We start from the raw sequence: 12,314 nt of genomic DNA, 5'->3' as shown, positions 1-12,314 counted from the left end.
GTGAAACTTTCTGAGTACCAATGTGATGTCCCAAGAGGAAAATCCTACATCTGAATTCATGTCAGGGTACAGTCAAAATGCAGGTACATTAAAAATACTGTCTCGAGTTGATTTCAGGCATAAGACGTATACGAAACACAAATGAACTTGTATTTACGCTTGGGTGCCATCCCCAAGGTATTTAATTTGTATTGCCAAATATTCAATAAAATCCAAAACTTGCTTCTAGTCCTGAGCAGTTTGAATAAGGAATACTCAAGCCATACTAGCAATGATGCTTATTACTGGTTTCTCTCAGCACATTATCAATTCTTAGTTTCTTCATCTGAAATAAAAGGGTAGTAACAATAGTTACCATTCAGAGTTGCCCCAAGGACTGAACGACAAATCTAAATGCTTGACACCATGCCGTGTATACAATCAGAACTCAAACTGGAGGTGGTGGTGCCCTCCTGTAATCCCAGCTACCTGAAAGGCTGAGGCAGGAGGATGGCAAGTTTGAGGTCAATCAGTGCAACCTACTGAGATGCTGTCTCAAAATAGAAGTTTTTAAAAGGGTGAGAGATACAGCTGAGTGGTATAGTACCTGTTGGTTCATTCCCCAGCACTACAAAACTCACTAAATAATAGCTAGTATAATTACATAATTTATATGTACATGCACCTGTATTCAGTGCTCATCTTTGCTTGGTTTATGTTTTTATGGCCCTTCCTTGGAAACCTCAACTTGTGTATTATCTGTCAAAAGTTCAATTCATCTTTGATGTTCTCTAGCCAGTTCCTAATACCCTCCACACTGTGACGAGCTTTCAAAGCCTTGTTAAGAGATTTAGTTCAAAACACAATTGTTCTGCTCCAGTGTGATACTGTAGGCAAGTGGCCTCCCACCCCATGCGTGCCCTCAGAGGTCTGTGGAGAGTAAATACACAGTCTGAACGAACACCAATGTGTTGGAAGGTATAGCATACACCACTTTTGCGCTCATTAAAAGGTCCTGTGAGCACAAGTTAACGAGGCAGTTTCCATTATGGTGAAATCCTCTCTTCTGCTACACATAATGACAACTCAATCTTTATCATTTATTATTTTTATTTGGACAACATATATACATATGTACAAAATACCTACTGTCAGAATCCTCTTTTATAATTTGATTTACAAAAACAGGACAGCAAAATAACTTAGGTCACTAATACTGTACAAAAATAAAACTGATTCAACCGTTGTAAAGATCAGTGTCTTACAGTGTTACAGACCGTTCATCCGCTGCAAAAGGACCTCCCGATCTACCGAGTGATGAGTGCTATGCTACCTCTAACCGCAAACTGACAAACTAATTGGTTTCTGTGATTAGAGCTACCAAATATAATTTTCAAAAGAAGCATGATGTGAGCTTAAAGCCGGGGTATCATTCCACAATGGTGAAGGGCTTTCTTCTTCCCTAACAAGGAGAGGAGATATCTTAACTCTAAAACTATTAAATTTTCCAGAATATGACAACTACTTACAGTATTAGATAAAACAGCTTTTCTTTCTTTTTAAACACCTGCAATAGTCTTTCAAAAAATTCAGTTTGGTTAAAAAAGTAAACAAAAATTACTATCCTGCATCTGGATTTTCATAAGTTAAATCCATGGTCTTTTTAATATAAAAAGTAATTGTTTCATAGTTTTAGTGTTCAGCGAACTCTAGTAGTACTATTTGAATCATACCTTGACGTAGTAAATCTAATTCGAATGCTGGTTCCTGTTTTGTGACACTGTAAAACAGGATTTATCACAAAGAGTAAAAAGCTTTGATTTTATGTTACGTTACTGTAACACCTAAGAGGATATCAAATATGTCTGTCAACAACTTGAAAAGGCAATTACCAACTTTTTTGGGAAGTAAATTGTGCATTTCTTAAAACAAGTTGCTGCATTTGTACCCATCTAAGTGCTTGACAAAAGCCACATGTAGATTTACTCTTGCGACTATCAAGATTGTCTTTCACCAACTTGACTTTGTTTTCCTGCATCTCTTTCTGTGAGGGAAAGCTGAGTTTTACAAGTCAGCAAGTTGCTAAGCAACCCCAAACTCTCGCTCACTAAAAGGCAGCGTGCAGAGTACCCTAAGCAGAGCCTTTCCGTGAGCTCGGTAAGAAATAGGCAGCCTAACCTATTTCGTATGGAAGAACAGATGTCCTTGAAACTTATTTTGGACACAGAAATGAAAATTTGGTTTAAAATAAGCGTTTCAAAAATCTGAAACAGAGGTAGAAAGTGTTCTTTATTTTTCCTGACATGTTTTCTCGTGAGAAAACACTCCCCTTTTTAGCCCATGGACTGCCCCCAGTCCCTAAGGTTAAAAGTAGTTCTCCCCACAGAACTACTGATACAACTACATTGGTTAAACAAAAAAACACCGTGCTAGTGATGGCTATTGTACTGGAAGTCGGAGTCAGCCGTGACCTGGGCCTCCTGCAGGAGCCCCCACCTTCCAAACTGGGAACAAGATGTGTCGGGTGAAATGATGACCTCACAACCAGGTGGGCACCCTGCGTTTACACATCTGTATGTTTTTATAGCACAAGGACAAACCAGAGTGCACCGGAGCTCTCTATTTAAATATCAGAGAAGACTGCCTGAAAAATGTTACTTCTGAAGACAAAAAAAAATGTAAACATTTCCTCCCATGGTCACTTCTGACTCCTCTCATTTGAGGTTTGTTTTTTTGTTTTTAACTTGAAAACTCAAGTTCATTTTTCTGGCTATGTAAAGGCCAAAATTAAGTTTTCAGTAAATGGCATAGTACGGATGTAGTGGTTTAGGCCTTGTAGACACCTAGATACGAGATACATAGTGGTGAGGCTACCTATGTAAATGGTACAGTGATGTGATTTCATTCATAAGTATTTCATTGGCTTGATTTTGCAGAGTCTCCTCTGAAATCCTCGTGATATTTTCCCTTGACATTTCACTACCTATGGGGATATTTTTCTTTTCATATTTCAGCTCCCTTTCCTTTTATAGAACTCTTGCACCTGACAGTGGAAGATTTGTAGGAACACGGGAAGGATATCAACAAACCATTTCCCCCTAAACAAGAGGCATTTCAAGACCTAGTGACTCTTACGCACCCATTCCAATAACACTGGACTGAGTCAAAAGTCCCCTCTCTTCGTGGCATTATGGTATAAGACAACGCTACCTGAAAGGACAGGAAAATTTGGACAAGTTAATAGAGTTAAAATTCTGTTTGTTCTTGTTTTGTGATTTTTAAAGCACTACCCTCCTCCTCCTTCAGCATGCGCTGTGCCTCTTTTCCCCTCCCATCCCACCGTGATTTTCTAGGGAAAGCTATATACTGTAAAATAGATTATAACGTGGTGCAAACAGAATGTCTGCTTCTATCTTCAAAGCATGTATTTAACTTATTCATCCTCTGCATTAGAAAATAAAAGTGCAGCTTGTGTTCAAAAAGTACAATCCATACAACGCAAGGTTGACAAGTTCCACGCTCTGTGTAACCTTTCCCAGTTCGTCTTGATTAGTATAAATTCGGACTCTGCTTCCCCACTGACTATAAGTAACGTTGTGTGTTCAAGTCTTTAGGTGACAGATCATGCTGCAGTAGATGTGCTCTTGCTTGCATAAAGACAGCTGTGCTATGGAGTTTTTCTTTTTAATCTCAAAAGTTAACGTGATTCAAGAGAGTGGTTTTGCTAATGAACAAACCGAAGCACACTCGTCATTACATTAAAAAGTAAGAAAACAATTCTGAGACAGCAAGCATAAAGGCCCAGGATCACCGTGTGAGGCCACAAGTCGGCTCACCCGGTCGGACGTATGTACACCAGTGTGGATCGGAAATCCTACCCCAGTCTTGGCCTTGGCCTTCCCCCACCCCCCGGGAAAATAAAGGAGAAAACAACCAAAAGCATTCGCCTTCCCTCCGGCAGTCAGAGACGGTTCTGCGAGTTGCCTCTGCAAGGGGACCAAGTGTTGGCTTTGATCTTAGGCTACTGTGTGCTTTTTAAAAAACAACGCAGGGAGAGGAGAAATCACAACATTGACTAGAGCAGTGACCTCCTGCAGTCCGCATGCCTCTTCTGGGGCGTGGTTTCCATGTGTCCACCTGTCTCCTGGGAGTAATTTTGTCCTTCGGGGTCCATCCCTCCCTGGCTGCCGTGGGTAGCACCTCACAATGGGTTGGCCAGTGCCTTTTTCGACCGCTTGATCATGCTGGGGTGGAACTCGGTGTGACGCCGGGCGTGCTTTGTGAGGTGGTCGCTCCTCATGAAGCGCTTCTCACAGAGTGGACAGCGGAACTGCTTTTCCCCAGTGTGGGTCCGGTAGTGGCGGGTCAGCTCGTCCGAGCGGGAGAACTTTTTAAGGCAGTCTGGCCACGTGCAGGGAAAGGGCCGTTCACCTATGGGAATCAAGAGAGGACACTGTTTAAGGGACATGTCAAGCAGGTCTGGTGGCCAGCCCTAGGTGGCAGTCCCAGGGACTCAAAGGATGAGACCCCCACCAGGAGCATTACAGGCTGGACTGTTCCCCCATCTCTAAGCCCCAACACCTCGGACTTGGACAGTCGGACTCCCTGTCCATGGGTCCAACCAACCATGGATGGAACGCATTAGAAAGGAGACCCATCTCTACTGAGTCTGTATTCACTTCCTGCCAGCTTGGTTCTCATTAATTGGTTCCAGGAGGCTCAGTGTGTACCAGAAATGAGGAGTAACAAATTTTTGTCTTGAAAGGGTGGGGAATCATAAGACATTCAACATGGACAAGTCTTAGCCTGCACTTGCTGTACCAAAGGAGCAGTACCAGTATCAGTATCAGTACCGAAACAAAATTTTCATGTCAAAATCGCTGATTAACAAATTCAATGAGTTTCAAAGCAGTTGAGCATCAAAAATATTACTGTATTAACTACAAGTACAGTATAATAACTATTCACATAGTTTACTCTGTAATGGGTATCACACACCATCTAAAGTCCACTGGTTACATGCAAATGTAATAGCCACATTTGCTATCAGGGACTTATATCTGAGTGGATCCTGCAACCAACGCCCGGCAGACACTGAGGGACAATGTGGAAAGAGGTGGTGCCCAGGGTTTATAAGGCCCTGAAAGAGGGCCTTTATCTGATGACTGATGTTCTTGTAGGAAGAGATGTGAAGACAGGGAGAAGGCGGCCGTCTACAGGAAGATTAGCCTCAGGAGGGCCCTCGAACACCTGCCTTGAGGGTCCAGCCTCGAGAATTTGGGACAATACATTCCTGGTGTTTAAGCCATCTAGTCGTGGAACTGGGGGTTGAACCCAGGGTCTCTGCAGTGCGCCCCATCCCCAGCCCACCTTTTATTCTGTACTTTAAGGCAGGTTCTCACTAAGTCACTAAACTTCCCCGGTAGGCTCAAACTTGCTCCCTTAGCCTCTCAGAGCACTGGGATTATTCCAGGAATACACACCATGCCCTGTGCAGTCTTTAGGGCTCTTTGTTACAGCAGCCTTAGCAAACTCATACAACGAGGAAATTGCTGAGAGTCCTCTTCTCTAAGCAAGTACAGTTGGTACTTTGTACCCGAGGGGTCCCTCAGAAAAATCTATTTTTTCCATTCTTATTCTGTGTAGTTGCCAGTTTCATGAGTTTTCTCAGGAGTCCGAAGGCTGAGCCCTTTTGCTGCATTTCCTGGGATTACAGAGCTGAGAGAGAAGAGAGACACCAGCCCAGCCAGCCTCCTGCCTGGAACAGAGGTTCCCCTTTGACCTCCAAGTGCTGCAGCCACTCAGCACCCAGCAGCAAAAAGTCCAGTGACAGGGAGCCCTGAACCTTATAAAATAGCCCAGCTGTTCTTTAGAATTGCTGCCACAAACATTTTTTTACTGATGTGAAATCTGTCTCTGGGCATCAGCTGTATTTCAAATGTTTCAAGTCAGATGGTCTTAACACTAAGAAGTTTGTTCCCTCTGCCACATCACAGTCCTTTTGAGTATCTGAGAATAGCCATTGTGTCTTTCAGTAATCTTCTCCAGGTTAAGCAATCCCAGTTTCTTCCCTTTTTCTCCTAACAGAAGAACTAGCATTATTTAAAAAACAATCACATAAGTCTAGGTAGAAAGTTAAGGAATTCTGTGTATCACCTCACTGGATTCTCAGAGGACACCCCACAAGTTTGCCCCATTCACAGGTGAGAAAATGGAGGCTTGGATTACTTGGCCAGGGCCACACTGTCAGAAGCAGTCAAGCACACCAAGCCCTGCACTCCCAGCCACCCTGCTAACCCCTCGTGTGGATCACGTCTCCATGTTGCTCCCCATTCGGACTGCTTTCCTTGGTGTTATGCCCTTGCGCCCCTGGCCTTTTGGGAACTCGGCAGAACTCTGCCTGCAGGACATGCTCAAGCCAGTGCAGAGCCTCCCACTCCTGTCCTGACCCCACCACAGTGATGGGGTGACTCCTGTGACTGCCTGCGCCCCACACCTTTCCAAGCACAGCCCAAAGTGCAGTTTCATACACACAGATGCTCGGGCTGTGGTTTCCGCAGAACTGGCAGGCACGCCTTGGTAGGTGTGCAGAGCACACATTTCCCCACTCCCGTCCCAGCCTTCCTGGGAAGCCAGAGAGGAGCCCAGGAGACTGGGAGCTGTCCAGCACGGCGCATCTTAGTTACTGGAAAAGGATTCACCTCCCCGTGCCTAGGTATCTTCGAGGTCACCTAAACATGACTATGTTTTTGTTTTGTTTGGAGTGTTTGCTGTTCTCTAAGCACAGCCATGGCCTAACACCCTGTGCAAATACTTGTTCTTGTGGGAAACCCAGTGCGGCGAACCAATCTGCAGCCAGTTCTCTACATGCAGGTCTGGTTACCAGATCATCGTCAGTGGTGGCAAGCATGCTATTTGTTTTTAAGACAAAAAATGCTACTGTACAGATTGGTTTTTTCCTAATTTAAAGCCTCAGTATTCAGGTTTAATGGCCGCATTGGCACTGTGGGATAAATAGGTGAGTTTGGGGTTGCAGGTTGGGCCCTCGTCTCTGAAAGGTTCCCCATCACTGGGGTCTAGTGCAAGTCCTCTGTGCTGAAGAACCATGGCAGCAAAACACAGGAGCAATCCAGTGAATGCTGGTCCTCCCCAAAGTGAATGAGGGCCAGAAGGTGATATGTGACAGCTGTCCTTAGGGGCCCAAAAGAAACAACAGTACAACAACTGTCACCTAAAACCCCACGAAGATGCCAAGTTGAAAACTAAACTTCTGCAGCTTGTATTGGCGGGGTAGCGCTGTTACCCACTTTGGCAGACTGCTGAGCAAAAGGTGACATGCAGACGATCACAATCCAGCAAGGCTGTGCTTCTTCAGCAAGAGCAATGTCACATGTGACTTTTGCCCTACTCATGCTGCTGGGCAATTAGTAAATGCCCAAACTTCTATACAATCATCCCTCAGCATACAAAGGGGACTGGTTACAGGACATCCCTGACTTAAACACAAAACCAGGCTGCTCAAATCCTGTACACAAAACGATGTACTACATTTGCACACAATCTAAACACATCTCTTTTCCCTGAGACAGGGTCTTGCTATGTATTCCAGGCTGGCCGTGACAGTTAGCTGTGTCAACTTGAGTAAGAAACACCCAACTAGATTGGATCAGCAGTGTTCTGGGTGTGGCTGAAGGGATCCACTAAAGACAGAAGATCCAGCTGGGTGTGAGTGGTACCAACCAATAGGCTTCCACCTGAATGAATGAAAGGGAAACGAAGAAGGGAGACTCGCTTCCATCTCTTCTGAGGAGCACCAGCCTTGAACCTCACCTCGGCTTCCAACTCAGACCCTTCAGCCTCTTCATACGGACTGAAATGGATGCTACAGTGAGCTCCAGGCTTTTCAGATCTCCAGCACACAGGCAATCCTTTTGTACGCTTCCACAAGTGACCCCAAGGGTGGCCACTGTAAGCCAATCTTGTCAATTCATCTATATTTGTATATCTCATGGTAAATGTTTCTCCAGTGAGCACTGACTGCTACCCTGGCCACAAACTCATTGTGTAGCATGGGCTGCCCTGGAAGCTGCAGCAGCCCTTCTGCCCTGGCCTCCCGAGTGCTAGGTCATAGGCAGGCACCACTAAACCCAGCAGGTCTTCTCATATACTTCAGGTGATCTCTGGAGTACTGACCGTTCCTAATACAATATCAATGCCGTTCAAAATAGGTGCCATACTGCATCACTAGGGAATAATGGCAAGGGGGAAGTCTGTATGTGTTTAATGTAAGTCCACTTTTTTCTAAGTAGTTCTGACTTGCAGGTGATTGCATCCACTGATGTGGAGCCCATGCACACGGAGAGTCGCCTGTGTGTGTGTGAATGTGTCACTCATCTGGATCAAAATTGGCTCCAAATTTACTAGGTTCCTGGAGGAGACATCTGGCCTATTCTAGAATTGAACTGAAACAAAGTTCTTTCTAATCCCAAAGAGCATTTACAGAGAAACATTCTTCTGCACATGCTCCATTAAAAATATGATGTGGAGACAGAATTCGCACAGGGGTAAAAATATAAGACAAAACAACCTCCACTCTGTCCTTGGAACCTGTTCTTCACTGCTGTAAGATGTGCAGGGAAGAAAAACAACGAAAACGCCAAGTTCAGTGCCTTCTCAATGCTGATTAGGACAAAACCCAGCGCCTGATGGCTCACGCCTGTGATCCCAGCACTTGGGAGGCTGAAGCAGGAGGATTGTTGCAAGTTCGAGACCAGCCTAGACACAAAGTGAGTTTAAGCCAGTCTGAATTGCATTATGAGACCCTGTCTCAAAAAACACAAAAATAAAAAAAGTTGTAAAAACTCACTGGAAGTGGTTTTCTTGGAGGCATGGCCTGTGGTTTAGCTTATTCAGCAGCACATGCTCTTGTGTCCTCTGAGTCACAAAGGAGGAAGTTATTTACTCAAGGGAGTCTCTGTCCCCTGTGAGGAAAATGGATCAGCAGACCAGTTTGCTACGAGCTACAATTCCCTTTGTTCTAGGCAACGGCTCTAGAGAGCAGAAGTGTCATGACGCCGAGCGATCTGCAGCTACAGAACTGTTACCTCCACATGCTCATAGCCCACAGATTCGGTATTTCAGGTGTAATCGGGATTCACTGCTATGGCACTTTCACTCTGCTGATAGCTACCTGTCATTTTGTGATTGTCTGCATTGTTTCTATTCAATACAGGTGCTGTCAGTGGCCTGGCATCCTCACTCTGAAATGTTTCAGAGAAAAGAGAATGACACCCCCAGAACCCAGGGAAATGAGGAGACAGCAGCAGTGTTCATTAGATCGTAACTCGCCTGACTCTAACAGCCTCTTAGCTTGTAACGTAGACCTGCTTAGAAGGACGCTGCTAGGGGAAAGGGCTTCTGTTCATTCTGATTCTTCTGGATCCTTTGGAAAAACATTAGGAGCTTTTGAGCAGTAATCTAAACCAGGAGGTGGCGAGTTGCAGCCCACCAACCCAGTCTTGGCCAGCCAAGACCACATGGCTGAAAACACATTCAAAGAAGAGTATCTCATGGCAGGAGGAAGTTATATGAAATTTAAGTTTTCATTCGTGCATGTAAAGCTTACTGGAAGCTTCACCCTCGTTCCTTCATGTACTATCTATGGCTGGTTTTTCTCTACCCAGGCGGTGTTGAATAGCTGTGACAGAGACTTTACAGACCACAAAGTGAAAATATGCACTGTGTATCCCTTTACAGAAGGTTATCGGACTGCTGACATCAATCAGGTTTGAACTCCTACTTTGTTGACACTGTAGGTTGTTAATTCAAGTATCTTTGGGAAGGCTAGAGACATAGCTCAGTGGTACAGCACATGCCTACCACATATGAGGCCTTGGGTTTGAGCTCCAGTACTACAAAAACAAATGTCTGAGTGCAGTGGCACATGCCTGTAATCCCAGATGCTCAGGAGGCTGAGGCAAGAGGATTCCAAGTTTGAAGCCAGCCTGGGTAACTTAGCAAAATCTGTCTCAAAAACTAAAATGGGCTGGAGGTGTAGTTCCGTGGTAGGGCATGCACAAACCTCTGAGTTCAATCACCAGTACCCCAAAACCAACCAAACACACAAATGTCCTCAGGGGCCAAATACATAACACAACGAGGACAATGTCAGAGGTGCTGGATCACAACTGGAATCCATAGTTAACTGAAGAGTGCTGTTCCCACTGAGAGGCGTACAATTTCAACACTTCATACAGCAGGCTGGCCAGGTGTGTGTGCTGGCGGGATTCAGCTTGGGGATCCAGTTTGCAGCCCACTGGACTCTTCCGCCTCCTTAACCCAGTGGACAGTTTGCATACAACACTCCTTTGGGAACCATGCCACCATGGCAGTCAATGACAGGCGCATGACAAGCCCTCATTGAAGAAAAATGTGTCTGAGAAACTACAGCATGAAAAAAGCGTACGTAACGAGGAGCCTCGGGGGAAACCAAGTCAGGCCCTCTCTTTGCTCAGTGCTGAGATGTAGAGGGGAATGGTCAAACTTCTTCACACCAAACACACCACAGGGCAAAGACCTCTCAATGAGACTCTTTAAACCTGTGTTTAGTATTAATGAGCGAGTTACCCTCCTCTGGGAAAGAAAAAAATCAGGCTTATACCAGTATTTTATTTCTGGCCTTTGCAGGAAAACACACCCAGCGGCAATAACACAATAAACTCTGCCGTACTGGAGCAGAGCTGTTAAAAGCACAAGTTTTGCTCATTATTTATATATCACTCCCCGCCCCTTCACCATGGGCTGAGCACCTCTCTCTCTGACAGCCTTGGTTCAGAGTAGAAAATAAACTGGATCCAACAGCTACTGAGCACCGCACGTGGTGCAGAAAAGACCCTGCCGACCGGCCCAGGCCTCCAGAATTCTCCTGGGCCTGCAGTGGGTAGCCAGAGAAGCCAAGTGGGCCTGCTGGAGACCTACTCTGCATCAGGACAGCTGATAGGGTGGACAGCGGGCTTCCTCCCCACAGTCCTGGGAAAGCCCAGAAATGCACACCGTCAGGTCAGGTCTCTGGACGGGTCCATTAGGGGCCCCCATACATAGCAGGCACAGGGCTCGGTTATGGCTGTGCTCGGCCCACTGCTGGCTCCCTGAGTCCAGACGGGCTGCTGCTGGCCTGCACCAGGGAAACCTAATGGTCAGTATCGTCTCCTTGCTGCCTAGTTTTTCCTATCTTCTCTTCCCCACATCCAGGGAAGGGCCTAAAAAGCTCTAAGCTCAATTGAGGCAGGAAGGTTAAAAACACAAAATCAAAAGCTCCCCCTGCTTCTAGCAGAGTAAACTACCCTAAAACACAAATCTAAGGAATTAGACCTCCTTTTCAGAAGAGAACTCTAAAAGTGCCAATTAAGAACCACAGCTTCCCACAGATGTACAAAATCAAGGCAGCTTCTTGAGGAAAAATAAAGGTTTAAAAGCAAAACTGCAACTAGGGATCCAGGGATAAAAGGATAATTTGATATCAGTAAATCACTTCAACATTATTTCTCATTTTCACATGGTAATACACCACACACACACACACACACACACACACACACACACCTTTGCCTTGATAGATGCAAAATAGTATTTTACAAAATTTAACATCTATCCCTAGGAAAGCTTTTAGGAAAATAGAAAAATAGCTAGAGGGACACACACTACAGTCCCAGCACTGAAGAGGCTGAGACAGGAGGATAGCTTCAAGTTCAAAGCCAGTCTAGGCTACACAGTGGGTTGAAGGCCAGCCAGAACTGCATAGTAAGACCCTGCAGAGTAAATCTCAAAAACAAAGATGATGAAGCAGGGAGAGGAGGAGGAGGAAGAAGAAGAGGAAGAGGAGAAAGAAATCCTCAACAAGATAAAAAAAGAAATAACAGGTCTGAAAACTTTCCTCAGCAGGGTCAATAGTAAAATAAAGAGAACAGTCCTACAAAAGTCAAATCCAAAGCATAGACACCCACTGCTATAATTATAATTGAACACTGTCCAGAAAATGATTAGCTAACAAATAAGAAGGAGATATTTAAGAGAAATAACCAGGCCAGGGATTTAGCTCAGTGGTATAGGTGCCTGCCTGGCAAGTACAAGGTTGTGAGTTCGAACCCTGCTATAAAAAGACAGAGAGACAGAGCCAGAGCAAAGAGAGAGAGAGGAAGAGAAATAACTGGAAAAGCCCATGTAAGTGAAAAGCACACTCATGAGTGAAAACAAACAAAACAAGGAATACTTTTCTACATGCTAAAACCACATCTGTCATGATACCACTGAATGAAAGTTCAAGACCTCCAAGAAGA

At 44.9% G+C, this 12,314-nt stretch overlaps 1 protein-coding gene across 1 annotated transcript in view; it reads right to left on the bottom strand.

The window, feature by feature from the left end:
- Positions 1–1,071: 1,071 nt before the first annotated feature.
- Klf9 (KLF transcription factor 9) overlaps positions 1,072–12,314 on the bottom strand; it is a 28,596-nt gene continuing 17,353 nt past the window's right edge. The window contains exon 2 of the mRNA XM_003472204.4: positions 1,072–4,410. Within this exon, the coding sequence (XP_003472252.1) occupies positions 4,181–4,410 (230 nt within the window). The 3' untranslated portion in view covers positions 1,072–4,180. The remainder of the gene's footprint in view (positions 4,411–12,314) is intronic.

Source organism: Cavia porcellus, unplaced genomic scaffold, assembly GCF_034190915.1.
Source record: "Cavia porcellus strain 051 isolate PalLab524CR breed Dunkin Hartley unplaced genomic scaffold, mCavPor4.1 scaffold_1, whole genome shotgun sequence".
In the NCBI taxonomy this organism is placed as follows: Eukaryota; Metazoa; Chordata; class Mammalia; order Rodentia; family Caviidae; genus Cavia; species Cavia porcellus.
Note: the sequence above shows the minus strand (reverse complement) of the source record. Positions and strands in the feature narration are given on the sequence as shown.